The 26,606-nt window shown below is 37.4% G+C and overlaps 1 protein-coding gene across 4 annotated transcripts in view; it reads left to right on the top strand.

The window, feature by feature from the left end:
• The window catches only part of INPP4B (inositol polyphosphate-4-phosphatase type II B), a 456,612-nt gene that overhangs the window by 18,768 nt on the left and 411,238 nt on the right, over positions 1 to 26,606 (top strand). For all 4 annotated transcript variants that reach the window (XM_061384112.1, XM_061384115.1, XM_061384111.1 and 1 more), the window contains exons 2-3: positions 10,201 to 10,412; positions 13,103 to 13,147. In XM_061384112.1, the coding sequence (XP_061240096.1) occupies positions 10,322 to 10,412; positions 13,103 to 13,147 (136 nt within the window). In that variant the 5' untranslated portion in view covers positions 10,201 to 10,321. The remainder of the gene's footprint in view (positions 1 to 10,200; positions 10,413 to 13,102; positions 13,148 to 26,606) is intronic.

The raw sequence follows: 26,606 nt of genomic DNA on the forward strand, positions 1-26,606 counted from the left end.
CCAAGCCTCCCTATCCATCACCAACTCTCAGAGTTTATTCAAACTAATGTTCCTTGAGTCAGTGATGCCATCCAACCATCTCATCCTCTGTTGTCCGCTTCCCCTCCCACCCTCAATCTTTCTCAGCATCCGGGTCTTTTCAGATGAGTCAGCTCTTTGCATCAGGTGGCCAAAGTATTGGAGTTTCAGCTTCAGCATAAGTCCTTCCAATGACTATTCAGGACTGATTTCCTTTAGGATGGACTGGTTGGATCTCCTTGCAGTCCAAGAGACTCTCAGGAGTCTTCTCCAACACCACAGCTCAAAAGCATCACTTCTTCAGTGCTCAGCTTTCTTTATAGTCCAACTCTCACATCTATACATGACTACTGGAAAAATATATAAATTTCATATTTATATGAAGCATAAATATAACTATGAAGGGCATCCCGGGTAGCTCAGCTGGTAAAGAATCTGCCTGCAATGCAGGAGACCCAGGATTGATCCCTGGGTTGGGAAGATCCCCTGGAGGAAGGCATGCAACCAACTCCAGGATACTCGTCTGGAGAATCTCCACAGACAGAGGAGCCTGCTGTGTTACAGTCCGTGGGGTCATAAAGAGTCGGACACAACTGAGCAACTAAGCATAGAAGAGCATGAAGCATATAGTCAGGACTTACTTTTTTATCCAAGCTGATAGTCTCACTCTTTTAATTGAAGTATCTGTGTCTGTGGATTGTTTGCATTTAATGTAATTATTGATGCGGTTGGATTAAGAGCAAATAGTCTACTTTCACATAATTTAGTGATATAATTGTATACTATCATTTTAGCATGAAAATGAAAGTGAAAGTCACTCAGTCATGTCCACCTCTTTGCAACGCTATGGACTGTAGCCCACCAGGCTCCTCGGTCCATGGGGATTCTCCCGGCAAGAATACTGGAGCGGGTAGCCATCCCCTTCTCCAGGGGATCTTCCCGACCCAGGGGTCGAATGCTGATCTCCTCCAGTGCAGGCAGATTCTTTACCATCTGAGTGACCAGAGAAGCCTATCATTTTAGTGTAAAAGCAATAATAACTCCCTGTTCTTCACTCTCATCATCTTGCTACTGATGTTATTTTTTACATATACTAGAAGCATACAATACGTTGCTACTAATTGTGCTTTAGACCAGTGTTTGGTAGATACTAGTCTGCAGGTCAAACAAACTCTGAATACCAATTGGTTTTGCAAATAAAATATTAGTGTCACATGGCCGGGCCTACCTGTTTATGTACTTTCAGTATTTGCTTTCACACTGTAGCATCAGAGTTGAGTGACTCTGACAGAGACTCCGTGACTCCAAAAGCCTAAAATATTTACTGTTTGTCCTTAACAGGAAAATTATGCCAACCTCTGCTTTGGGAAATTATCTTTTATAGTTATTCAAAGTCAGAAAAAATGAAATTAACATTTATTTTCCTTTATACCATTTGTAGTGCTCTTCTTTTCTTTTGCAGATCCAGATATTTCTCTGTTATGTCATGCTTGAATAACTTCCTTTAGTATTTCTTGCTGTGCAGGTCTGCTTGTAATGAATTTGTCACTTTTTATTTGTCTGGGCAGAAGTCTTTGTCTCTCTGAATTTTTATAGGTTATTTTTACTTTGTATAGAATTTTCGTCTGATAGTTTTTCTTCTTTCAGAACTTTAAATATGTCACTTACATAGTTCCTAAGCAGTCCAAAATGTTTTCTTATTTCTGTCATTCTATATGTACTTTGCCTTTTTTGCTCTGGTTACCTTAAAATTTTTTTCCTTAACTTTGGTTTATAGTAGTTTGAATATGATATATGTACAAGTTTTTTTTGTTTTTTTGTTTTTGCTTGTTTGATAATTGGTGGGGGGGTTGTGTGTATGTGACTCTTCTGCTTGGTGCTTTCTGCACTTCCTAGATCAGGGTTCTGATGTCTTTAAATATTTTTGTCTTTTACATTCCTAGCATTTCCATTTGATTCTTTCCAATAGTTTCTGCTAAAAATATCCATCTGCTCATGCAGGTTGTCTACCTTTTCCATTACAGTTTTTTTTTTTTTTAATTTAAATTTATTTATTTTAATTAGAGGCTAATTACTTTACAATATTGTATGGTTTTGCCATACATCAATATGAATCTGCCACGGGTGTACACTTGTTCCCAATCCTGAACCCCCCTCCCACCTCCTTCCCCTCCATTACGGTTTTTAGTGTATTCTCTTTCTGATAATTCCAACTTCCGCATCGTATGAGTCTGGTTTTCTTGATCGCTTATTTGCTTTTCTCCTGACTGTTTATATTGTTGCTGTCTTGAGCTCTTGGGCCTTATGGATAGGGCTTTCTCAGCGATTCTTACCTTCTCTTAGAAATAGAGGATCTGTAATGAAACAATCTCAGGAAACTTTCCTCCCTCCTCTCTCGTTTCCATCCCCTCATCGCAGTGAGTTTTCACCTGTGCCCTGATGGCAACAGTGTTGGCCAGTTTTGTTCTGGAGAGAGGCAGGTCCAAGTGATGTGCTGTGTTTTTTCTGTTGCTTGCCTCCCACAGTCCTGCATTATCAAGGACGCTTTTTTCATATCCTGTTCTGCTCCCAGTCTTTCTCATGAGCGTCTGGTGAGGTTCATGAAGAAAAAAATCTGTTGATGGTTACAAACTACCTTTGAGTTTGTGGCTCTCAGTACCTATATATGCTCATGGTAACCTACCCTGACCTTTAGTAAGTCATTAAATATTTTGATTGAATTTCCATTTCAAACTTGTTTGGAGCCTGACATCCCTTCTTCTGGTGAAAGACAGCTCTGCTCTCTGGAGGAATTTATCTTTTCTAAGAGCTCAGGCTGGTTGGTTGCTTTGAGACCTCAGCTCTCTGCTTACTTAAGGAAAAGTTAGGATTTTATATACTATTCAGCTTTTTCTTGAGTTTCTGGTAGGAGTAATAGTCTTTCCGTCCTCATGTAAGCAGAAATGGAAAACTTCTGTGTTCCAAATGTATTTTCCTAGTATATAAATTATCTCACACTTTATATGGTATCTTTTGCTTACAGAACATATTTCTTCTAATGTAGTCAAATTTATTAACATTTTTCTTTATGAACTGTGCTTTTGAAGTGAGGTTGAGACATCTTTACTTACCCAGAGTTCACAAATATGTCCTTTTCTTGAAAAAAAAAATGCTGAAGCCATGGGGTGAATATCCTTAAGTTTCTCTCCCTTATGTGTCAGATCATATCTAATTTTCTATTTACCCCTCCTTTCATTACAGCAGGTACTAGCATCCAGATTTTCCTTGCCCCATCAATCATCTCCTTTCTTCTTAATATTTAATTCCTCTTTATTCCTTTGGTTATGTCCTTTCAGTATTTAAATATGCACACGTGTCCCCATTCTTGAAAAAAAGTGAAGTCATCTTTTAACCCAGTGGCACTGTTTATCTGAGAAACAATGATGTTGTTACCCTTGGTCACTCCTCTCTGCTCTCCCCATCATTGCCGGTCCCTTTCCCAGGTGACATCTCTTCTTGCTCTCTGAAACAGTTCTGTGCCTTAAGGTTGAGTCCTCAGTCATCCTTCTTCTCACTGCATGCCCTTGCTTTCTGTGACTTTATGCATCCCTTTGACTTCAACCATTAGTCAACAATAATTGACCAAAAATATATTTTAAGAGCCTTAATATCTCTCCCATGATCTAGACCCATGTGTTCAATTGCTTTCTGAATATCTTAAGGCATCTCAGAAGCAACATGTTTAAAATCAAACTCATCATCTTTGACTGCAATCCCTTCTTCAAGTTCCCCACATATGAACGAGTTCCTTTCCAATAGCATGTTCGTAAGTCCGACAAAGTTAGCCTAGGTACCCAACTAACACAATCGGCTGTATAGTACTATACTGTAATAGGTTTATAATACTTTTCACGCATAATACATAGAAAACAAACATACACAAAAAAGGAAAACATTTTAAATCTTACAGTACAGTACCTTGAAAAGTAGAGTAGTATAGCACAACAGCTGGCATACAGGGGCTGACATGGAGTGAACAGGCAAGAAGAGTTACTGAGTGGAGGGGGGAGAGGAGGTGGGAGATGGTTGACCTGAAGGGTCATCAGCAGTAGGAAATAGAGGGCAAGCTGCAGTCTCATTCCCATCTGATGTTGATGGAACGCATGTGTGCATCTTTGAGAGTTCACCGCTTGAAGGTTCACATGGAGGGGACTTACTGTATTCTACAAATAGCTTCATAGCCCAAACTAGACTGGGTCCCATGTGAAATTTCTGTCTTCCTTTATCTCAACTCTGACATCACATCTAATTCCATCACCAAGTCTAGGTAATTCTATTTAGTAATTGATTTGAATCCAGATTCTAATTGGTTTGGATCCAATTTTCTTCTCTAGTTATCTGCTTCTGTGTTGGCATGAATTCTTTTTATTATTTTATTTTTCTAGAATATTAGGATTGCCTCCAAACAGGTTGATTTCCTTACTGAGTTGTCACATTCAAGTATATTTTCCTCTTTGACTTTCAATAAACTTTCTAAAGGGGCTTCCCTTGTGGCTCAGTGGTAAAGAACCCACCTACCAATGCAGGAGATGCAGGTTTGATCCTTGGGTTGGGAAGATGCCCTAGAGAAGGAAATGGCAACGCACTCCACTGTTGGGAAAGCCCATGGACGGAGGAGCCTGGCAGGCTATAGTCCATAAAGTCGCAAAAGAGTGGGACAGGACTTAGCCACTAAAAAACATCAACAAAAGCTTTCTAAAAATCAAATATAAGTGTGTTATTCTTCTGCTTAAGGTATACTTAATGTGGTTTCTTTCTGCTTTAAGAATTGTTTAGTCTCTGGCTGTTTTAAAGTTCTGTGTGGTATGGTAAAACCTCAGTCTATTTTTATGCATGATCTCCAAACCAAAAAGTTTCCAAACAGACACAGAAAAGGAACTACTGCCCCTAACCATAACCCTAGGTAAAGGCTATATTTATCAGCTGGAAATGCTTGGTTTTTACTTTGCCAGTACAGTAGCTGATTCCTTCTGAGGTCTGTGCCTTGCTAATAACTATCACACCTGAAATTTGTCCTCAAGTGCAGCAAAGATAGAATGGAAATGAATAGAATCATAAGAGGTTGTCAAATAAGCTTTGTTTCATAGGTCTGGAATGCATGAAAGTGAAAAGTGAAAGTGAAGTTGCTCAGTCGTGTCTGACTCTTAGCTCTACTCACCCTCAAATTACACAAGTGCACACAACCCACACACAGAGTTGACATTTGTTAATCACTTGTCATTGGGTACCGGGTTATTATTTTGCTAGGATTCATCCTTATTGCCTTATTTAGATCTCCTTTACAATTTTTATTTATTTTTTTTATTTTTGCCCCAGCTTTATTGAGCATACAGCACTGTATAGTTTAAGGTGTACATCATAGTGATTTAACTTATTTGACTGATTTGACCTCATGAAATGATTACCAAAAAAGTTTAGTGAACAGCCAGATACAAAATTAAAGAAAAAAAATTATTTTCCTTGTGGTCAGAGTTCTTAGGGTTTATTGTCTTAACAACTTTTGTAACATACAGAAGTGTTAATTACATTGATTATGTTGTACACCATGTCCTTAGTATTTATCCTGTAACTACGAGTTTGTGCCTTTTGACTGCCTTCATCCAATTCCTGATCCTCTCACTCCCCACCTCTGGTAACCATAAAATTGTTTCTTTTGTTTGTTTGTTTGTTTGTTTGTTTTTTTCTTTAATAGAAAATTATTTAATTAGTATACATGTGTTCCCCATCCTGAACCATCCCCCCTCCTCCCTCCCCACACCATCCCTCTGGGTCGTCCCAGTGCACCAGCCCCAAGCATCCAGTATCCTGCATTGAACCTGGACTGGCATCTCGTTTCATACAAGACGTTTCACATGTTTCAATGCCATTCTCCCAAATCTTCCCACCCTCTCCCTCTCCCACAGAGTCCATAAGACTGTTCTATACATCAGTGTCTCTTTTGCTGTCTCGTATACAGGGTTATCGTTACCATCTTTCTAAATTCCATATATATGCGTTAGTATACTGTATTGGTGTTTTTCCTTCTGGCTTACTTCACTCTGTATAATAGGCTCCAGTTTCATCCACCTCATTAGAACTGATTCAAATGTATTCTTTTTAATGGCTGAGTAATACTCCATTGTGTATATGTACCACAGCTTTCTTATCCATTCATCTGCTAATGGACATCTAGGTTGCTTCCATGTCCTGGCTATTATAAACAGTGCTGCGATGAACATTGGGGTACACGTGTCTCTTTCCCTTCTGGTTTCCTCAGTGTGTATGCCCAGCAGTGGGATTGCTGGATCATAAGGCAGTTCTATTTCCAGTTTTTTAAGGAATCTCCACACTGTTCTCCATAGTGGCTGCACTAGTTTGCATTCCCACCAACAGTGTAAGAGGGTTCCCTTTTCTCCACACCCTCTCCAGCATTTATTATTTGTAGACTTTTGGATCGCAGCCATTCTGACTGGTGTGAAATGGTACCTCATAGTGGTTTTGATTTGCATTTCTCTGATAATGAGTGATGTTGAGCATCTTTTCATGTGTTTGTTAGCCATCTGTATGTCTTCTTTGGAGAAATGTCTATTTAGATCTTTGGCCCATTTTTTGATTGGGTCATTTATTTTTCTGGAGTTGAGCTGTAGGAGTTGCTTGTATATTTTTGAGATTAGTTGTTTGTCGGTTGCTTCATTTGCTATTATTTTCTCCCATTCTGAAGGCTGTCTTTTCACCTTGCTAATAGTTTCCTTTGATGTGCAGAAGCTTTTAAGTTTAATTAGGTCCCATTTGTTTATTTGTACTTTTATTTCCAATATTCTGGGAGGTGGATCATAGAGGATCCTGCTGTGATGTATGTCAGAGAGTGTTTTGCCTATGTTCTCCTCTAGGAGTTTTATAGTTTCTGGTCTTACGTTGAGATCTTTAATCCATTTTGAGTTTATTTTTGTATATGGTGTTAGAAAGTGTTCTAGTTTCATTCTTTTACAAGTGGTTGACCAGATTTCCCAGCACCACTTGTTAAAGAGATTGTCTTTAATCCATTGTATATGCTTGCCTCCTTTGTCAAAGATAAGGTGTCCATATGTGCGTGGATTTATCTCTGGGCTTTCTATTTTGTTCCATTGATCTATATTTCTGTCTTTGTGCCAGTACCATACTGTCTTGATAACACTTTCACCATTACTATTCAACGTAGTTTTGAAAGTTTTGGCCACAGCAATCAGAGCAGAAAAAGAAATAAAAGGAATCCAAATTGGAAAAGAAGAAGTAAAACTCTCACTATTTGCAGATGACATGATCCTCTACATAGAAAACCCTAAAGACTCCACCAGAAAATTACTAGAACTAATCAACGATTATAGTAAAGTTGCAGGATATAAAATCAACACGCAGAAATCCCTTGCATTCCTATACACTAATAATGAGAAAACAGAAAGAGAAATTAAGGAAACAATTCCATTCACCATTGCAACGAAAAGAATAAAATACTTAGGAATATATCTACCTAAAGAAACTAAAGACCTATATATAGAAAACTATAAAACACTGGTGAAAGAAATCAAAGAGGACACTAATAGATGGAGAAATATACCATGTTTATGGATTGGAAGAATCAATATAGTGAAAATGAGTATACTACCCAAAGCAATTTATAGATTCAATGCAATCCCTATCAAGCTACCAACAGTATTCTTCACAGAGCTAGAACAAATAATTTCACAATTTGTATGGAAATACAAAAAACCTCGAATAGCCAAAGCGATCTTGAGAAAGAAGAATGGAACTGGAGGAATCAACCTACCTGACTTCAGGCTCTCCTTTACAATTTTTAAAATGACTGATCAGGATTAGGGATTGAGTCTTTGGTCAAAGTGTGTAGTAAAGTTTACAAAATCCGTGTATCTGAGTCCCACATACATGGCGCCCTTCCACAGATATGAATGCTAATGCATCCCACTGATGCTAATGCATTTGTCATAGGTTCTTGAAAGAATGTGGTACAATAAGTATGCGCCTTTCCTATTTATATATTAAAAAGATATCTAAATTTAAATAATCCAACAAGAAAATATTATCTTAATTTAAAATATAATTTTCTACCCCTATATTACCCCTCCCCCATTCCCTCTCACACTGGAAACTACTAATTTGTTTTCTGTGTCTGTGAGTTTGCTTCCTTTTTTTTTATTATTATATTCACTAGTTGGTCGTATTTTTTAGACTTAACATTCAAGTAATATCATACAGTATTTGTTTTCTTCTGTCTGGCATTTCACTTCGCAAAGTACCCTCCAAGTTCATCCGTGTTGTTTCAAATGGCAAAATTATATAAATATGTGTGTATATATATATGTTTATGATTTTCCACAGTGGCTGCACCAGTTTACATTCCTACAAACAGCGTATGAAGGTTCCCTTTTCTCCACGTCCTCTCCAACATTTGTTTGTGTTCTTTTTGATGACAGCCGTTCTGACTGGTATGAGGCAATCGGTCACTGTGGTTTTGATTTGCTTTTCCTTAATGATCAGTGATGCTTGGCATGGTTTCATGTGCCTGTTGGCACGTCTGCATCTCCTCTTTGGAAAGAGTGTGTATTCAGATCTCTGTCCATTTTTTAATTGGGTTGTTTGTGACGTTAAGTTGTATGAGCTCTTTATATATTTTGGATATTAACCCCTTATCAGTCATATCATTTGCAAATGTTTTCTCCCATTCGGTAAGCTGTCTTTTCATCCTGTTGATGGTTTCCTTTAAGTTCAATTAGGTTCCATTTATTTTTGCTTTTGTTTCCAATATAGGGGTAGGGAATTAAGGGACACAAACTATTATGTATAAAATAAGCTACAAGGATATATAGTACCTCACAGGGAATATAATAGCCAATATTTTATAGTAACTATAGATGCAGTATAACCTTAAACATTGTGAATCGCTATGTCGTATGCCTGTAATTTATGTGATATTGTAAATCAACTATAACTCCATAAAACATATAATTACCAAATTAATGGATTTGGTCTTATTGATAGTACTATAGCCTTTTACCCCCAGCAAGTATTCCTAGTTATATCCTTAGAAGCCAATGTGTATTTATCTGCAAACTTATTGTAATATGTTCTAAAGATTCAAGATGCTCTCTGGATTTAATTTTTGCCAGATGACATTTAAACACTAGAGCTGAATTATAAATGAAGTTGCTTTGTTAAAAACAACAAAGAGTGAGTTTATGAACTTGTGAAGCTGGAAACCAAATCAGTATTCCAAACCAAACTCCATTGCTGCTATCTCATGAAATAGCATTGGGTAGATGTTTAAAGATTTTTATACATTTTAATTCAGGTGGTAACTTGAATAAAAACAACATTGATTTTTTTTTTCCTAATTCATTCTTGGTCATGAATAACATACTAAAAATCAAAATGACTTTAATTCTGTTTGAGTCTGTCTGTGTAACAGGGTATTAAAGTTTTGGAGGCTTTCTTTCCCCATGCTAATTTTCATCATTTTGCTGTTCCTTTCATTTGCCCTGGAACTTTAGCTTTTTAGAATTAATATTCATTCTTTTCACCATATATCCCAATCATTAAACATTTAAACTTTGATCAGGCAGAGAAGCAAGAAACTATGGATAATGATGAAGTTGGAACTTCCCTGAACAACCTGTTAGCTCATCTTGGAAGAAGAGTGTTGTGCCAAATGGTCTTAATGTGCTCATGAATAGTGTTGTAACAAAAGTGGGTAGAGAGATAAGCATAAAGGGCAGTTCTAATGGAAGGAATGATAGTAAGATACATCTTGGCTGAACATCCTAATGCTTTGTCAAGATGCTATCTGCTCTTGCTGCTAAATTAGGTACATATTAATTTAGCAGCTCCTATAGCTATGTGCTACTTTACAAAATGAATTAGAAGAGAAATAATATACCTCTCAGGATTTAGAAGTATCTCATATGACAGTAAAATGATTACATAGAGAATACCCATTTAACCCAGAGTTTATGATACATTAACTGTGTGGATAGATTCTGAAAATAAAAGTGGGAGAGGCGGGAAGGAAGTTCATACGAAGGTATCTGTAGGCTCTAACTACCTTGAGTTTTTAGCTTTATACTGAACTTGGAAGTAACTGAGACTTTTCCTGTTGCTGTTTCCTAAATGCAGAATTTCAGAGTGGGAATATCAGGACTTTAGCTGAAAATACACCTATATTAAACCAAGAATCTTTGGCCGTGGCATTTGGGCACAGACATTGGGGAGATTTAAGGAACTGTGAAGATTGATCATGGAAATCAAAGAGGAAGGAGCATCAGAAGAAGGCCAGAACTTTCTGCCTACCCCCCAGGCGAATGACACCGGGGACTTTCAGTTCACAAGTGAGTATAAAATTAAATAACTTTGTTCCCAAATTAAATAACTTTGTTCCTTTGCACTATTATTTCAGTGTTCTAAGTCTATGATACGTCTCTCCTCTTTTATCCTGGGTGAGGTAGATGATAGTCTATGAAATGGTTCAATATCAAATAGAACCATTGTTCTTGAATGTGTATTAAGAACAGTATATAGTTTCTTTTTGTTAAGGATTTTGATCTTTATTTGAAGATCAATTGGAAAACTAAGACAGTACTCGAATTTTGAAAAAATCACTCTGGATGTTGATGGAGACCTAATTGTGGAGGCACAGAGAGGGTCCGAGACACCATTTAGGAGGCTGTTGTTGCACACTTTCTATTGAATATATTTCTACTCTCATGTGGAATTATTTTTTGAAACCTAGAAATTTTCTCTTTAAAACCAAAGACACTTCAGTTGAGAACATTAGGGCACAATGATTACACTAGCTGCTTAGCGGTTGCTGCCATACCTAAGTCACATCAATAGAGCAAGCAAGCTTGGCTATTTGGCCAGGATTAGCGTTTGAACATGAACGTTGCTTTTTGTGCTACTCCAGTAATTCAAATCATTGGAAGAATTATATGTTTCCTCTCATGCTTAACATTCTAGAGTTTGGGTTAGATTGTTTAGCATAAACTTTTTAAAAAATTTATTTATTTTAATTGAAAGCTAATTACTTTACAATATTGTAGTGGTTTTGCCATACATTGACATGAATCAGCCATGTGTTGTGTTTTATTCAAAAAATTCTTATCCAGTTATTTAGCCCTGGTAAACATATGCCTAACCTCTCATATTTCATTTACATTATAAAAATAATCTTGAGAAAATGATACTGGTTGGATGAGTTTATTTGAGTAATTTGATTGTCAGAGCTTATAGCAGAATTGTTAATAGCCTTTAAAAAAATAACTACAGTATTTGAAATTAACAAAGACCTACCTAATAATTGTCAATCTAACCCCTCTTAGAAAGTCTAAAATTGTTAAATGTCAGTAGGAAATAAAAGTAAACATAAATGCAAAAAATATGAACTCTGTATATAAAAAACAGATGGGTTTTATACAAAGAGATGGTTCTAACAGTTGTTGACTGAAAAAATAATACACAACATAAGAGTTATGAGTTATGTTTTATTGGGGCAAAATGAAAACTATAGCCCGGGAGACAGCATTTCAGATAGCTCTTAGGAACTGCTCCAAAGAAGCAGGGGGAAAGGTCAGTGTACATGTGACTTTGGTGAAAGAGGAGTACATGCAATCAAGCACATATTTCTGCAGAAGGTTTCTGCTATTCTCATGAAGGTCACTGCTAGTTATAAGGAGCAGATGTCACCATGAAGGATTTTAGTGCTTTTCTAGATATGAGGAGATGCAAGAATTGGGCTTATAAAATTGTCTCCTCAAAATACCTGTCTGAAAACCTGTTCTGCCATTTTGTTGTTGTTGTTTTCCGCAAATCACAGAGTGCCTCATTTATGATCTCCACCCTAAATTCCTTTCAGGGGATACTGAAGGTCAGCAGCTGCAGCAGCTCATGATTTAATCCTTGCAGAGGTGGATAGCAAGTGCCAGTCTGTAGTGGACACAGTATATTCATGACTAAATGCTAATACATATAAGTTTTATCTGATGAGTGCACCAATAAAGATAAACAAGGAGAAGATTTTTATAATACTCTTTTATTTCTTGGTCACCCATGAGTGGTGACAAATGACATCCCAATCCTCAGTCACTCTTTATTTTTGTTGTTGTTGTGCTTACTTTTTGTAGTTTTATTTATTTGGTTTTATATTTTTTATAATCTCTTTCTGTTTTTCTTTTTTATTGAAGTATAATTGACTTACCATCTTATATTAGGTGAAGGTGTACAACATACTGATTCATTATTTTTATAGATTATATTTCATTTGATGATACTGAAAAAAAAAATGGCTATATCCCCAGTCAGCCACTCTTGTTTGGGAAGCTCTGAAACAGACTGTGGTCTTAACGAATCCATCTACCATTTTATTACTTGCCACAGCCTTACCTTTCTATCTTCTAACCATTAGATTTTCCCATTTCCTTACCTTTGTTCTCAAACTTACTTTCCCTCCCACTTCATCTTAAATCATTTAGCCATGTTAATAGATTTTTTTTAACTGCCAAAAAAGGAAAGAACATTTAATAGAATACTGATTTGAGCTATCAATAAATTGGCAGAATAACTACCGTCATCATGTCCTGAGTAACCTAACTAGAAATCGCTCTTTAATTATTTACTATTAGCACAAGGTCGAGGTGGTGTGAAAGAGAAATCTGCTTCAGAGAAGACTTGGATGAGGTCATCCTTTGTGAAGCTTCCATCTCTGTCGACATATATACAAAAGAAACAGAAACAGTTGAAAAATATGTTTTGCATTTTTCATGCCTTACGGAAACAATATTTCTGTTTTATAACCATGGAACTAAATAGAGCAATCAAATCTTTAGCCATATCTAGTTTTGCTATAAATATTACATCCTGCCCTGAGAATTGACTTGTTATATACGTCTGGATGATTAACTGAGTTTATTTGTTCTGCCAAATAACGTGTTTATACATTGTGGGCAGGGAGAGAGTTAAATATGTTCACTTGATTTTGATGAGTTAAATCTAGTCAATCTGAATTTGTGCCTATTATTCATAGGCATTCAGAAGACTCCAAATGAACCACAGTTGGAATTCATCCTTGGTAAGAAATTCTTATTTATTTATAGCTATAAATGTAATAAGCCTTTTGTACATATAGTTTACAACTTTAGGTATGTTACTGATATCATTGTTACTTATATCATAATATATTTTCTAACATTTCATGAATATTATTCTGTAAAAAAAAAAATCATTCTATAAGGTAAGTGTTATTTTCCCCAGTTTATAAGTGAAGAATCTGAGCTATGGAGCAGGTCAGCTTATGACCCAAGGATTGAGGACTTCACAGGTGATGGGTTCGTGTCTGTCAATCAGACACAATCAGACTGCTGGCCAGAAGTCCTTTGCCTAACACTCATTCTAATACAGTGACTGAAGTTTGTTGCAAATCATGTCTCAAAATCCATATGTCTAATTACTCACTCCTTGGGCTGTTAACTGGGCTCATGTAGAGTTTTCCTTTGTCCTTCTTTATGACATTTACAAGGTCTGTGCTCCCCTTTTGGTCTCACTTACTCAAAAATATTCCCTTGCTCTTCCATCTTGATATTGTGGAGAGATCCTTGACTTTGAGAATTTTATTTTAATTCAAAGCTTTAACTTGCTTAAGCAACCCTAAGAATCTATCACATGTAGAAATTTGTAAATTTGTCAAAGGATGAATTAAAAATGTGCACCCCTACAACACTGTAAATCAACTACACTTCAATAAAAGCAATTTTTGCTTATGTAGCAGTGGTTTAAAAAAAAATCCATACTCTGAGGCTGGTCCACTACTTAGCTAGTGAGTAGGAACCGGAATTGGGTATGACTGCAAAGTGCTATTAGGGAATTAGTTGCAAAATGGCATTTAAAGGGGGTAAGAATATGGTTCCTATGAACTATTTAGAGAGACTTTTCTTCTTCTTTCATTGTCCTGAAGTACTTTGAAAGGTTTCTAATATTTTTACATTTATTTGTATGAAATTTCACCAGATGTATGTTAATATTCAAATCATTGAATATTAATACATATATATTTTATGAAGTTATGGGCAAGTTGAAACACATATCTCCACTATCTGTAGTAGTTTGTAGTGATTTGAAGTTCCAATTATTTTAGGAATATATATTTTTATTATATAATGAAATGTTTCAAATTTACATCCTTCACTCAAAATATTATAATTTGAAGCATAACTTATTGAGAAAACAATCATAATTTTTTTGGTTTTGTTTTCTTTCTCTTTCTAATAGGTTTTATTTTTTGAACAGTTTGCAGTTCACACCAAATTTGGACAGAAGATATAGAGGTTTCCTAGGTACTCCCCTGCCCCTATACATGTATCAGATCAGATCAGATCAGTTGCTCAGTTGTGTCTGACTCTTTGCGACCCCATGAATCACAGCACGTCAGGCCTCCCTGTCATCACCAACTCCCGGAGTTCACTGAGACTCACGTCCATCGAGTCAGTGGTGCCATCCAGCCATCTCATCCTCTGTCATCCCCTTCTCCTCCTGCCCCCAATGCCTCCCAGCATCAGAGTCTTTTCCAATGAGTCAACTCTTCGCATGAGGTGGCCAAAGTACTGGAGTTTCAGCTTTAGCATCATTCCTTCCAAAGAAATCCCAGGGCTGATCTCCTTCAGAATGGACTGGTTGGATCTCCTTGCAGTCCAAGGGACTCTCAAGAGTCTTCTCCAACACCACAGTTCAAAAGCATCAATTCTTCGGCGCTCAGCCTTCTTCACAGTCCAACTCTCACATCCATACATGACCACAGGAAAAACCATAGCCTTGACTAGACGGACCTTTGTTGGCAAAGTAATGTCTCTGCTTTTGAATATGCCATCTAGGTTGGTCATAACTTTCCTTCCAAGGAGTAAGCGTCTTTTAATTTCATGGCTGCAGTCACCATCTGTAGTGATTTTGGAGCCCAGAAAAATAAAGCCTGACACTGTTTCCACTGTTTCCCCATCTATTTCCTCCCCCATTACCAACATCCCCCAGCCAGAATGGTACATTTGTTACAGTTGATGAACTTACAGTGACAGATTATTGTTATCCTAAGTCAATAATTTGGGGCTTCTTGGGTGACTCAGTGGTAAAGAACCCTCCTGCCAATGCAAGAGACACAGGAGACCTGGGTTCCGTCCCTGGGTCAGGCAGATTCCCCAGAAAAGGAAATGGTAACTCATTCCAGTATTCTTGCCTGGAGAATCCCATGGACACAGGAGCCTCATGGGCCACAGTCCATGGGGTCACAAAGAATCATACACGACTGAGTGACTGAGCAAGTCCATAATTTACATTAGGGTTCATCCTTGTGGTTACATATTATCTATGGGTTTGGACAATGTATAAACATGTGTTCATCATTATAGTATCATACTTAGTATCGTCACTGCCCTAAAAGTTCTCTGAGCTCTGCCTATTCATCCCTGTCTTTCTGGCAATGCCTGACAACCCCTGATAAAGATATACTTTATTTATTTATTTATTTGTCTAGAAAATTCTCAGATGTTGTCAAATAAAGAAAAAATCCACTTTTCAGAAAGGGAGCCAAGTATCAAAAAAGACCGTGGCATCTCCTGACTCACTAACTATAACTCTTGTTACTTGAGACTTTACTTACTCATCTTTTATTTTTAAGATAATATAGTCTTTTTTTTTAACCTTTCAGCAAGACTTCTGAAAAATGAAGATTTGTTAGACTCATTAAGAGTATTTCAAAACCCAAAGAAAGCTTTCTTGCTTGAATCCTGGAGAAGAGGGGAAATCTGAATTAGGCAGAAGTAATTGGAGTAGAGGCTGTTAGTCAAGAATGGAGACAGAATGTGTGGACCACATACCTATCTTCTATTTCAATTAAAGTTACCTGTCTTTTTCAAAGACCTAACTATACTAACTGTTTTGAAAGTGCAGTCAAGTTTGGGAACAACACTATCATCACTTACATTTCTGGCTTGAATCATAGATTTAAGAGGTGAGCAGCTCTGAGAATTTGTTCATAATAATATTTCTCCCATTTTAAAAAAACAAACTTTAATTTTCTTTTTTCATGTCTATTCAAAAAATACACTAGAATTCCTAACAACAGGTAATTTTATTTTGTCATATGGCAGGAAATCCTTGATGAGTAAACAAAAGAAAGTTATCTAGAATCTTCAGGGAATTGTGTTGTTGATCCTGGAATATGTATTTCTTAATCTGTTTGTTATACTTCTTAGCACTTAAAAGATTCTTAACTATACCATTTCTTGAGGATATTTTTTAAACTATTCTTTCAAAGACATCACAGCCAAACCCATTTAGGTTTTAGTGTATATTTTTGTCACCATTTTTTTCTTTAAGTTTTTTTTAATCTCACAAATTATTCAAGACTTCATCTATCATATAGTTAGCTTCATTTCATAATTAATAAGTTAAAGAGTAATATTTTCTTAAATATTTTTTCATTGTTTAAGAATATGCATATTTAATTAATGAGAAAGAAAACAAAGCATCTTACTACAAAAAATCTAGGAACAAAATGGAATAAAGGATGTAAGAGATATTTTTCCAACTAATTTTCCAACTAAAATTTTTTTTGGGGTAGATTTTCTTTTATTGAAGTAGAGTTGATTTACAACGTCATGTTAATTTCCACTGTACAGAAAAGTGATTCAGTTATACATATATATGTGTGTATATATATATATATATATATATACATTTTAATATATTCTTTTCCATTATAATTTATCTCAGGATATTGAATATCTCCCTGTGCTATACAGTAGGACTGTGTTGTTTATCCATCCAAATAATTTTTTTCTTACATTTGATTCTTGATTCTGTACCAAAGTATTCAAATAAATTGAGAGTTTCACTGGCTTCCTTTTTAAATTGGGAACAGCCACACTAATTTTGTAGGTGTCATATTATTTTGTATGAGTTACTTTCTATCAAGGATTTGTTTCTGTCTTGTCCATATGTCTATAAAATCATTATATCTTGTTGAAGTTCCTCTGCTACATTTTTATTCAAGTTAATCAGGTGGGAAATGTCTAGTCAATTGAGCAAGCTGATTGGTTAAAAATATCTTGATAGTAAAAGAGAAACATGTACTGATAAGATGAGAATCTCATACCCATTGTCAACAGTATTTCTAGTGGTTGACTGCATTTAAATTGTGTAATTCACCTGGACACCTATAGCTCTGCTTCCACGTGTCTTTCATCGTTTAACTTGAGTATATAGGCACCCCTTTTATTTTCACGAAGAGAAAAATAAGTAAAAATCCAAGAGAACACAGACTTTGTTTACAGTTTAATAAAATTGTTTATTTCAACAAAGCTGGCATTAAGAAGAGGGATCATTTCTCACCATCAGATAATGTTTCTTTCTTGAAACCATTGTGGGAAATTATATATAGAATTGAGTCATTTGACAAAGACATGAAAGAAAAGAAATTCCCGTGAACTGTTTCTTAAGTTTAGTTCCCTGATTATGCTTATCACATTTATTGTCATGCCTCCATTTACTGCCTCCAAAGTCAATAGAATACTTAAAAGAATGTTTCCATATTTTTATATGGACACCACATATATCATGAATCCCAGGCAATAGTCACTAATGCACGTTAATATATAGGTGAGAATGACATGTGTGTATGTGTATGTGATTCTTGTGTTTTTCATTTAACAGCATGAGGTCACGTTCTTGAAATAACTTACATACTGATGACCGATACCTAATGAAAGCCAAGCGAGCAGTCGCAGGGCACATTGAAACACACACTGTATACACGTCAACAGCCTTGGTGTCAGTTATGATAGGAACATGGGCACATGGTGGAGAGAGTGAAATCCCTAACAAATGCAAGTAATTCATTCATCTAAATCTTACTGGGAGCATAGAAAACGCAAAAAGTACTCTCAGAAAGTATTAAGTCTTGGGTAGACAGAAATAGGGCAACTCTATAGACTGTGCCTGGGGGAGAAGGAGTTGGTTTGGAGAACAGAGGGCCTATTTGGAGCCTATCTTGGACATAGAGAGTCAAGGAAGGCCTCTGTGTGTCCAAAGAGACTTAGGCAGGGTGTGGAGGCTGATTTGGAAAGTGTCCATACTGAACATAAGACCCAGGTGACTCTCCCAGCCTGAGGGGGCAGACTATAGGAGATACTTATGCAGCAGGTAATAGGGTTGGAAGAATGAGAAGACTGGGGCTCGAGGGTAGTAACTCAGGTTGTTGGTTTAATCAGGCATGAAACCAAATTATGAGTTGAATTGGTCTTGAAGTGAAAATGGAAATTGCAAATAGTGAAGGACTGTTTATTGGGCTACTAGAATGTCAGAGTCAGAATAGGACAATGGTAAGAGAGGGGCTGAGCCAGTGAGTTCCTGCTCCCAGGCTTCTTTTAGTCTCCCTTACCTGTACCTGGACTGAACCTCTGGACGATAGGATCAATCCTAGCGCCTGAGTGTTGCTGAGACTCTAGTGAGTAAGGGTTAGAGAGAGAGAGGTGGGATTCAACATCAAATGATTGTTCGATTACTCGCCTTTTCTGAAGCTGTTTTCTCTTTTAAGAATGATAAAATGATTTTTTTCCAGAGACTTCTTCCTCTTGAATTGAAAAATGCATCAGTTCCTTTCTACAGATTTTATTAGCACAGAAAATAAGACTAATTTGAGGTTCAAATTATTTAATAGATCCTTGCTTTATATCTCTGTTTTCTCTAAAGTCAATAAACCCATATTGATTTCTATAATTTTATTAGTAATATAGTGAGAACTATATCAGATGAAAATCAATCATAGACAATGCAGAATTACCTCTGCAATGTAGCCATATGTCATCATACATTTTCAGATAGCTAATCCTCTTTTTTTAAAAATATTTTTTATTTGGCTGCACCAGATCTTAAAATAGTTGCAGCATTTGGGGTCTAGTTCCCTGACTGGATCTTTCCTGGTGGCTCAGAGGTTAAAGCGTCTGCCTCCAATGCGGGAGACCCGGGTTCGATCCTTAGGTCGGGAAGATCCCCTGGAGAAGGAAATGGTAACCCACTCCAGTATTCTTGCCTGGAGAATCCCATGGATGGAGAAGCCTGGTAGGCCACAGTCCATGGGGTCGCAAAGAGTCAGACATGACTGAGCGATTTCACTTACTCCCTGACTGGGGTTTGAACCCAGGACCCTTGCATTAGGAGCATGGAGCCTTAGCCACTGAACCACGAGGGAAGTTCCCTGACAACCCTCTTGATTTCTGTTTGCCCATCTCATTTCTTGACTTTTCTTCTAATACCTCAAATATAGAACCAGTAAAGCAAAGTTTGAGCCACTCCATTTCATCCACAACTCAGAGTCAATCAGCGTGTGTTGTTTATTTTTTATAGTGAAACATATATATTTTAAAGATGGAAAACTATGTAGTCATTAAAAATCATCTGTCCAAAGGATATTTTATTCAACAAGGAAATATAAGAGTTGTCAAAGCAGGCTAACAAACTGCGTGTACAACAGAACCCTTGTTTAACTGTGTCTGTGTGCACAAAATAATAAGATTGAAAGAACAGGCATGACAGACTTTAATCATGGTTCTCACAACTTGGTAAAATTTCCATTTCCTTTGTTATGCTTTTCCTTATGTTAAGTATTTTATTAAATATTCCAAAGTTTCTGCAACATGCTCATATAAATGTCTTAACTGTTCATTTATTTAAATAAACACCTAAATAAGCTGAACAAGAAAAGAGGGCATATTTGAAGGGGTAAAATTCTGCTCTTTGCCTTCAATTAACTCTTAGTATAGCTAAAGAGATCAAACTAGTTTTAGTTTAGTTCAGCCTAAGACTCCTGAAGTTATTAAAAAGATCCTTAAAAGCTAAGCTATTTTTCAGGGTCTCTAAGAATATAAAAGGATCAAACTAATATGAGAAAAAGTAGTCAAAGGCTTTTCAAGGAAGACTTGTGTTGCTTAGTTGCTCAGTCGTGTCTGACTCTGCGACCCCATGGGCTGTGGTCTGCCAGGCTCCTTTGTCCATGGGGGTTCTCCAGGCAAGAATACTGGAGAGGCTTGCCATGCCCTCCTCCAGGGGATTTTCCCAATCCAGGGATAGCGTCCAGGTCTCCTGCACTGCAGGCAGATTCCTACTATTTGAGCCAGCCAGGTCTCCCTTCCAAGGAACATATAACTAAAGCCAGTTTGTGACGGAAGGAAACAGCACTCGAACTGGGAGCAAAGGAGGAATCACATTCTAGACCAGGACAGCAGCAGATGTTTGGTTCAGGACAAGATAAAGACTGAATTCAGAATACATACTCACACCAGGTTCATGCAATAAATACTTTTGTATTATTATTACCAATTTATGTATAAAAAGCCAGCCGTCTTGTCTTCCTAGAAGAGAAAATAAAATCTGTATTCTCAAATAGGTTTCTTGATTCATCTACTTCCTGGTCCTTTGAAATCATGGTATGTACTGAAAAATCAGTGATTCCAAGTACTTTATGGAAAATTATTTCACATTTACTCTGTAAGCAACGTCAGTTCTGCCATATATAATGTGACTAAATAAACAAACTGAAGTATACCCTTGTAGAAACTCTGTTTAAAAAAAGGTCTGTGGACAGGCAACCACTATATATCTGGACCAGGTAAATGATGGGTAACAGCCTAGAATTCAGTGATTAAAATTCATTTCTATCACAGCATTATGTCATGGTACAAAGGCAAGATGTCCTTGGGTTGGTAGCTTCAAATATTAGACAGGCATTCAATAAGGACAAGGAGAATGCTGATTCTAAAGGCTCTGTTCTTCTCTTGGATCATATATGTGATTCTACGTACTGATTTTAGATTTTCTATAAATAGCTACCATGTATCTAACAGCCCACTAGGAAAAAAAAGTCATGTAAATCATGTGATCAGTTTTCTGTGTTCAGAATTTGAAAATGTGTATAAAATATGCCCAAATTGACAAGCTGCACAAAAACTGCCTCATCTCTTTATAGAGGTGGCTTTTATAGCTTGCTAAGGCTTTCATTAACCTGCATGTCAGATCCATTCATAGTTTATGAATTGCTATAAATCAGTCATTGTTTTATATGTTTCTCGGAAAGAAAAAAAAAATCGAGGAAGGCAAACTTGCCAGTTTTCTCCTGTGTTCACACTTCTCCATTCCTGCTGATCTGTGTTTTATAAATGATCATAAAGCTCTGACTTTTTTAAAGCTCCAATGGGAGAATGGAAGATTTTACTATATCTTTAGTATTTTTACCTTCTATGTGGTATTATAGGTAAGCTAAGGGAATACTAAGCACAGAGGTATATTTTTGTATTTAATCTATTGATAAAAATATTAATAAAAATTTTACCTCTTCATATAAGCTGCAGGATGATTTTCAAGCAAGAGAAGCAACTGTTAAGAATGCACTTGCTCTATTTTGTTGCCTCATTATAAATTCATGGCCATTTTCCTGATTCCTATAGTGTGATACTTCCCTTATAAAGCATTGCATTCCATTGAACAGTAATTTTGAGGAGCACCTTCTAAGGACAAGGCATCATGGGCACAGTAAAAGCTACTGGTTTTTGAGTACCCGCTGTGTGCTTCTCTCTTTGCAAACAAGATGCTATGTTTCTCCTACCACAGTTCTACAGGATAATAACATTAAAAATAGCATACAGAGTGAGGTAAGTCAGAAAGAGAAGAACAAATATCATGGATTAACATATATATTAATATATGGAATCTAGAAAAACATTACAGATGAACCTATTTGCTGGGCAGGAGTAGAGACACAGAGAACATTTCTGGACATGGCGGGGAGGTGAGGGGGATAAAGCTGGTGGGGAGCTGCTGTGTAGCACAAGGAGCTCAACTCAGTGCTCTGTGATGACCCAGAGGCGGGGTGGGAGGGAGACCCAAGAGGAAGGGGATATATGTATACACATGGCTGATTCCGGAGAAGGCAATGGCACCCCACTCCAGTACTCTTGCCTGGAAAATCCCATGGACAGAGGATCCTGGTAGGCTGCAGTCCATGGGGTCGCTACGGGGTCCGACACGACTGAGCGACTTCACTTTCACTTTTCACTTTCATGCATTGGAGAAGGAAATGCCAACCTGCTCCAGTGTTCTTGCCTGGAGAATCCCAGGGACGGGGAAGCCTGGTGGGCTGCCGTCTATGGGGTCGCACAGAGTCGGACGTGACTGAAGCGACTTAGAAGCAGCAGCATGGCTGATTCACTTTATTGAACAGCAAAAACTAGCACAACATTGTAAAGCAATTATACTCCAGTTAAAAAAATGTGTTGTTGTTCAGTTGCTAAGTCATGTCAGACTCTTTTTGACCCTATGGACTATAGCATACTAGGCTCCCCCGTCTTCCACTATCTCTCAGAGTTTGCTCAAATTCATGTCCATTGAGTCAGTGATGCCATCCAACCATCTCATCCTCTGTTGCCCCTTTTGTCCTCCTGCCCTCAATCTTTCCCAGTATCAGGATCTTTTCCAGTGAGTCAGATCTTCACATCTGGTGGCCAAAATATTGGAACTTCAGATTCAGCATCAGTCCCTTCATTGAATATTCAGGGTTGATTTCCTGTAGGATTGATTGGTTTGATGTCCTTGCAGTCCAGGAGTATTCTCTAGCAGCACAATTTGAAAGCATCAAGTCTTCAGCGCTTGCCCTTCTTTATGGTTCAGCTTTCATATCCATACATGACTACTAAAAAAACCACAACCTTGATTATATGGACCTTTGTTGGCAGAGTGATGTCTCTGCTTTTTAATATGCTTACTAGGTTTGTCTTAGCTTTTCTTCAAAGGAGCAAGTTTCTTTTAAATTCATGGCTGCAGTCACCATCTACAGTGATTTTGGAGCCCAAGAAAACAAAATGTTTCACTGATTCTACTTTTTTCCCCTTCTACTTGCCATGGAGTGATAGCAAGTAGATCTTAGATCTCAGATGCCATGATCTTAGTTTTTTGAATGTTGAGTTTTAAGCCAGCTTTTTTCACTCTCCTCTTTCATCTTCATCAAGAGGCTCTTTAGTTTCTCTTCACTTTCTGCCATTAAAGTGGTATATGCATATCTGAGATTATTGATATTCTGCCCAACAATCATGATTCCAGTCTGTGATTCATCCAGGATGGCATTTTGCATGATGTACTCTGCAAGGAGTTAAATAAGCAAGGTTACAATATATGGCCTTGTCATACTCCTTTCCCAATTTTGAACTAGTACATTGTTCTATGTCTGGTTCTAATGTTGCTTCTTGACATGCATGCAGGTTTCTCAGGGGACAGATAAGGTGGTCTGGTACTCCCATTTTTTTAAAGGATTTTCTTAAAAACTCTGTTAGCCTTTGTCCTGCTTCATTTTGTACTCCAAGGTCAAACTTGTCTGTTATTCCAGGTATCTCTTGACTTCCTGCTTTTGCATTCCAATCCCCTATGATGAAAAGGACACCATTTTTGGTTTTAGTTCTAGAAGATGTTGTAGGTCTTCATAAACCCAGTCAACTTCTGCTTCTTCTGCATCAGTGTTTGGGGCATGGGCAGCTTACTGCGATGTTGAATGGTTTCCCTTGAAAACAAACTGAGATCATTCTGTCATTTTTGAGGTTGCATCCAAGTACTGTATTTCAGATTCTTTTATTAACTGTGAGGGCTACTCCATTTCTTCTAAGGGATTCTTGCCCACAGTAGTAGCTATAATGGTCATCTGAGTTAAATTTGCCCATTTCTGTCCATTTTAATTCACTGATTCCTAAGATGTTGATCAGTGTTCACCCTTGACATATCTTGATTGACCACATCCAATTTATCTTGATTCATGTACCTAACATTCCAGGTTCCTGTGCAATATTGTTCTTTATGGTATTGGACTTTCACCACCAGACACATCTAAAACTGAACGTCATTTCCACTTTGGCCCAGCTGCTTCATTCTTTCTGGAGCTATTAGTAATTGCCCTCTACTCTTCCCCAGTAGCATACTAGACACCTTCAGACCCGAGGGCTCATCTTCTAGTATCATATATTTTTGTCTTTTCATACTGTTCATGGGATTCTGGCAAGAATACTGGAGCAGGTTGCCATTTCCTCCTCCAATGGACCACGTTTTGTCAGAATTCTCCACGATGATGATGATCCACCCATCTTGGGTCACCCTCATAGCATGGCTCATAGCTTCACTGAGTTACACAGCCCCTTTGCCGCAACAAGGCTGTGATCCATGAAGGGGAATTAAAAAAAAATAGCTAACATTCATTGGGTGCTTGTTCATTCAATGTACATTGTTCTAAACAATTTACATATACGATTTAATTCTCACAATTCCATTTGTAAGATAAATGTTCTATTATCATCTTTGTTTTATAGGAAAAGATACTTAGACATAACAATTAAAGTAATTTGAACGCAGGAGTCTCCCACATTATCTTCAATGGAAAGGTGGAAAGTCTAAGATTCCCAGTGATCAACTTTCCAAAGATCTTATGGAAGATGAGTGGCAGAGACTGACTGACTTTTGTGCGATCCAGGTTGACTTTTGTGCGATCTGAAGCTCCAACTTTTAACCGTCAGGCTATACTTCCTCCTTATTTCTAAAAAATTTCTGAGATATTATAGAAACAAACTATAAGGTCAGGCATATTATGATAAGGGCAAAATAGACATAAGTCAAGAACTATGGGAGTACTGAGCAAGCAGTGATTAACTATAACTGTGGTATCAGAGACAACATTTCAGGGGACGTGGCATTTGGACTAGGTCTGGAAGATGAGCAGGATTTCTGCTGGTTTAGATTTTCTTTTTGTTTTTATTTTTATTTATTTTACTTTACAATATTGTATTGATTTTGTCGTACACTGACATGAATCAGCCACGGGGATACATGTGTTCCCCAACCTGAACCCCCCTCCCACCTCCTTCCCCATCCCCTCCCTCTGGGTAATCCCAGTGCACCAGCCCCGAGAGCCCTGTATCACGCATCAAACCTGGACTGGCGATTCATTTCACATATGATAATATACATGTTTCAATGCCATTCTCCCAAATCATTCCACCCTCGCCCTCTCCCACAGAGTCCAAAAGATGAAACTGGAGCCTATTATACAGAGTGAAGTAAGCCAGAAAGAAAAACACCAATACAGTACAATAACACATATATATGGAATTTAGAAAGATGGTAACAATAACCCTGTCTGCTGGTTTAGAAGAAACACAAGAGACAATTCAGGCAAAGGTGGTAGCTAACTACACACACACACACACACACACACACACACGCACGCAACCTACAGCTCATTTCCCAGGGTGATAAGTTTAATGCTCATTTACATTTTCCTCTTTATTACTTATAATCCCACTCTGAAAATAAATTAAGCTCTAGAAATCCTCTTGCAATATTTTACAATTGTCACATGTACATTAGAAGCTTGTTTTAAAATTCTAAATGAATGCAAGTCTTTAAACATTATTGGATCACTTGCAAATTGTATTTGGGTATCAGGAAGAACTGAGTCTCACTGGCTTTTCTGCTAAGCTAGAGTGAAACTCAGGGAAGGTTCAGGCCATGCTGACCTGGGCACAATGGGCTCTGCGCCATGCTGTACCCCTGACAATTGCCTACCTACGCAGAGCTTACAGACACAAGAATTTGCCTGACTTATCTTTCTTGGAGCTATCTCAATTTTGACAGAATCCAGTAACTGGCAGTACTTTTGAAGAGAAATTTTTTCAGAACAACAGTGTATCAGCACAACAACCAGAATAACAGACAATGATTTTGCATTCCCGGTTCAAATTTCAGCCTGTAATCTGAATGAGGAGGTAATGGGAGTGGGAAAACTGCTCTTGCCTTTTAGCAATGTGTTTGTTACCAGCTGGCCATTCAGCCTTAGAGAAATGACCCAATGTCTCTGATTCTCTATTTTCTTTTCTGTAGAATAGGAACAGGTGTCAGTAACTACCTACTATAGTTCTTCTTAGGATTAAATGTATTCGTATATAGAAGCACCTGAAATGATATCTGTACTAATATACTTGATGATGGGTTAACCTTTGCTACTTTGGATGTAACCTTGGATACATCACTTTGTTGTACTCAGTGAGTACTTTTTTTGAACAGGGGTCTTGGAACTGCATTTTTGTGCATGACAGATTGCTATCACACACTGAACTCCTAAGTGCCTGGTGTTGAGTCTTACTGGCTTTGAGGCTACGCTAGATGAAACTCAGAGAAGTCTCAAGCCATGCTGAGCAGAATCTGTAGCCATGCTGCACCCTTGACAGCATCTATCTATGCAGAGCTTACAGACACAGGAATCCCCTCAATGTGTCTTTTCGAATTTTATCTCTGATCTTACAACAGACCTGCCAGGTACTGCTTACTATTCCCCTTTCACAGGTGAAGTCAGTCATTTGCCTAAGGACTTGGAGTGGAGGAATATAAATTCTTAATTCCAAAAGTCATGTTCTTTGCAGCCAATTACTAAAAGTTCAGAATGGGGGAAGGGAAGACCA

Source organism: Bos javanicus, chromosome 17 (genome assembly GCF_032452875.1).
Source record: "Bos javanicus breed banteng chromosome 17, ARS-OSU_banteng_1.0, whole genome shotgun sequence".
Taxonomy (NCBI): Eukaryota; Metazoa; Chordata; class Mammalia; order Artiodactyla; family Bovidae; genus Bos; species Bos javanicus.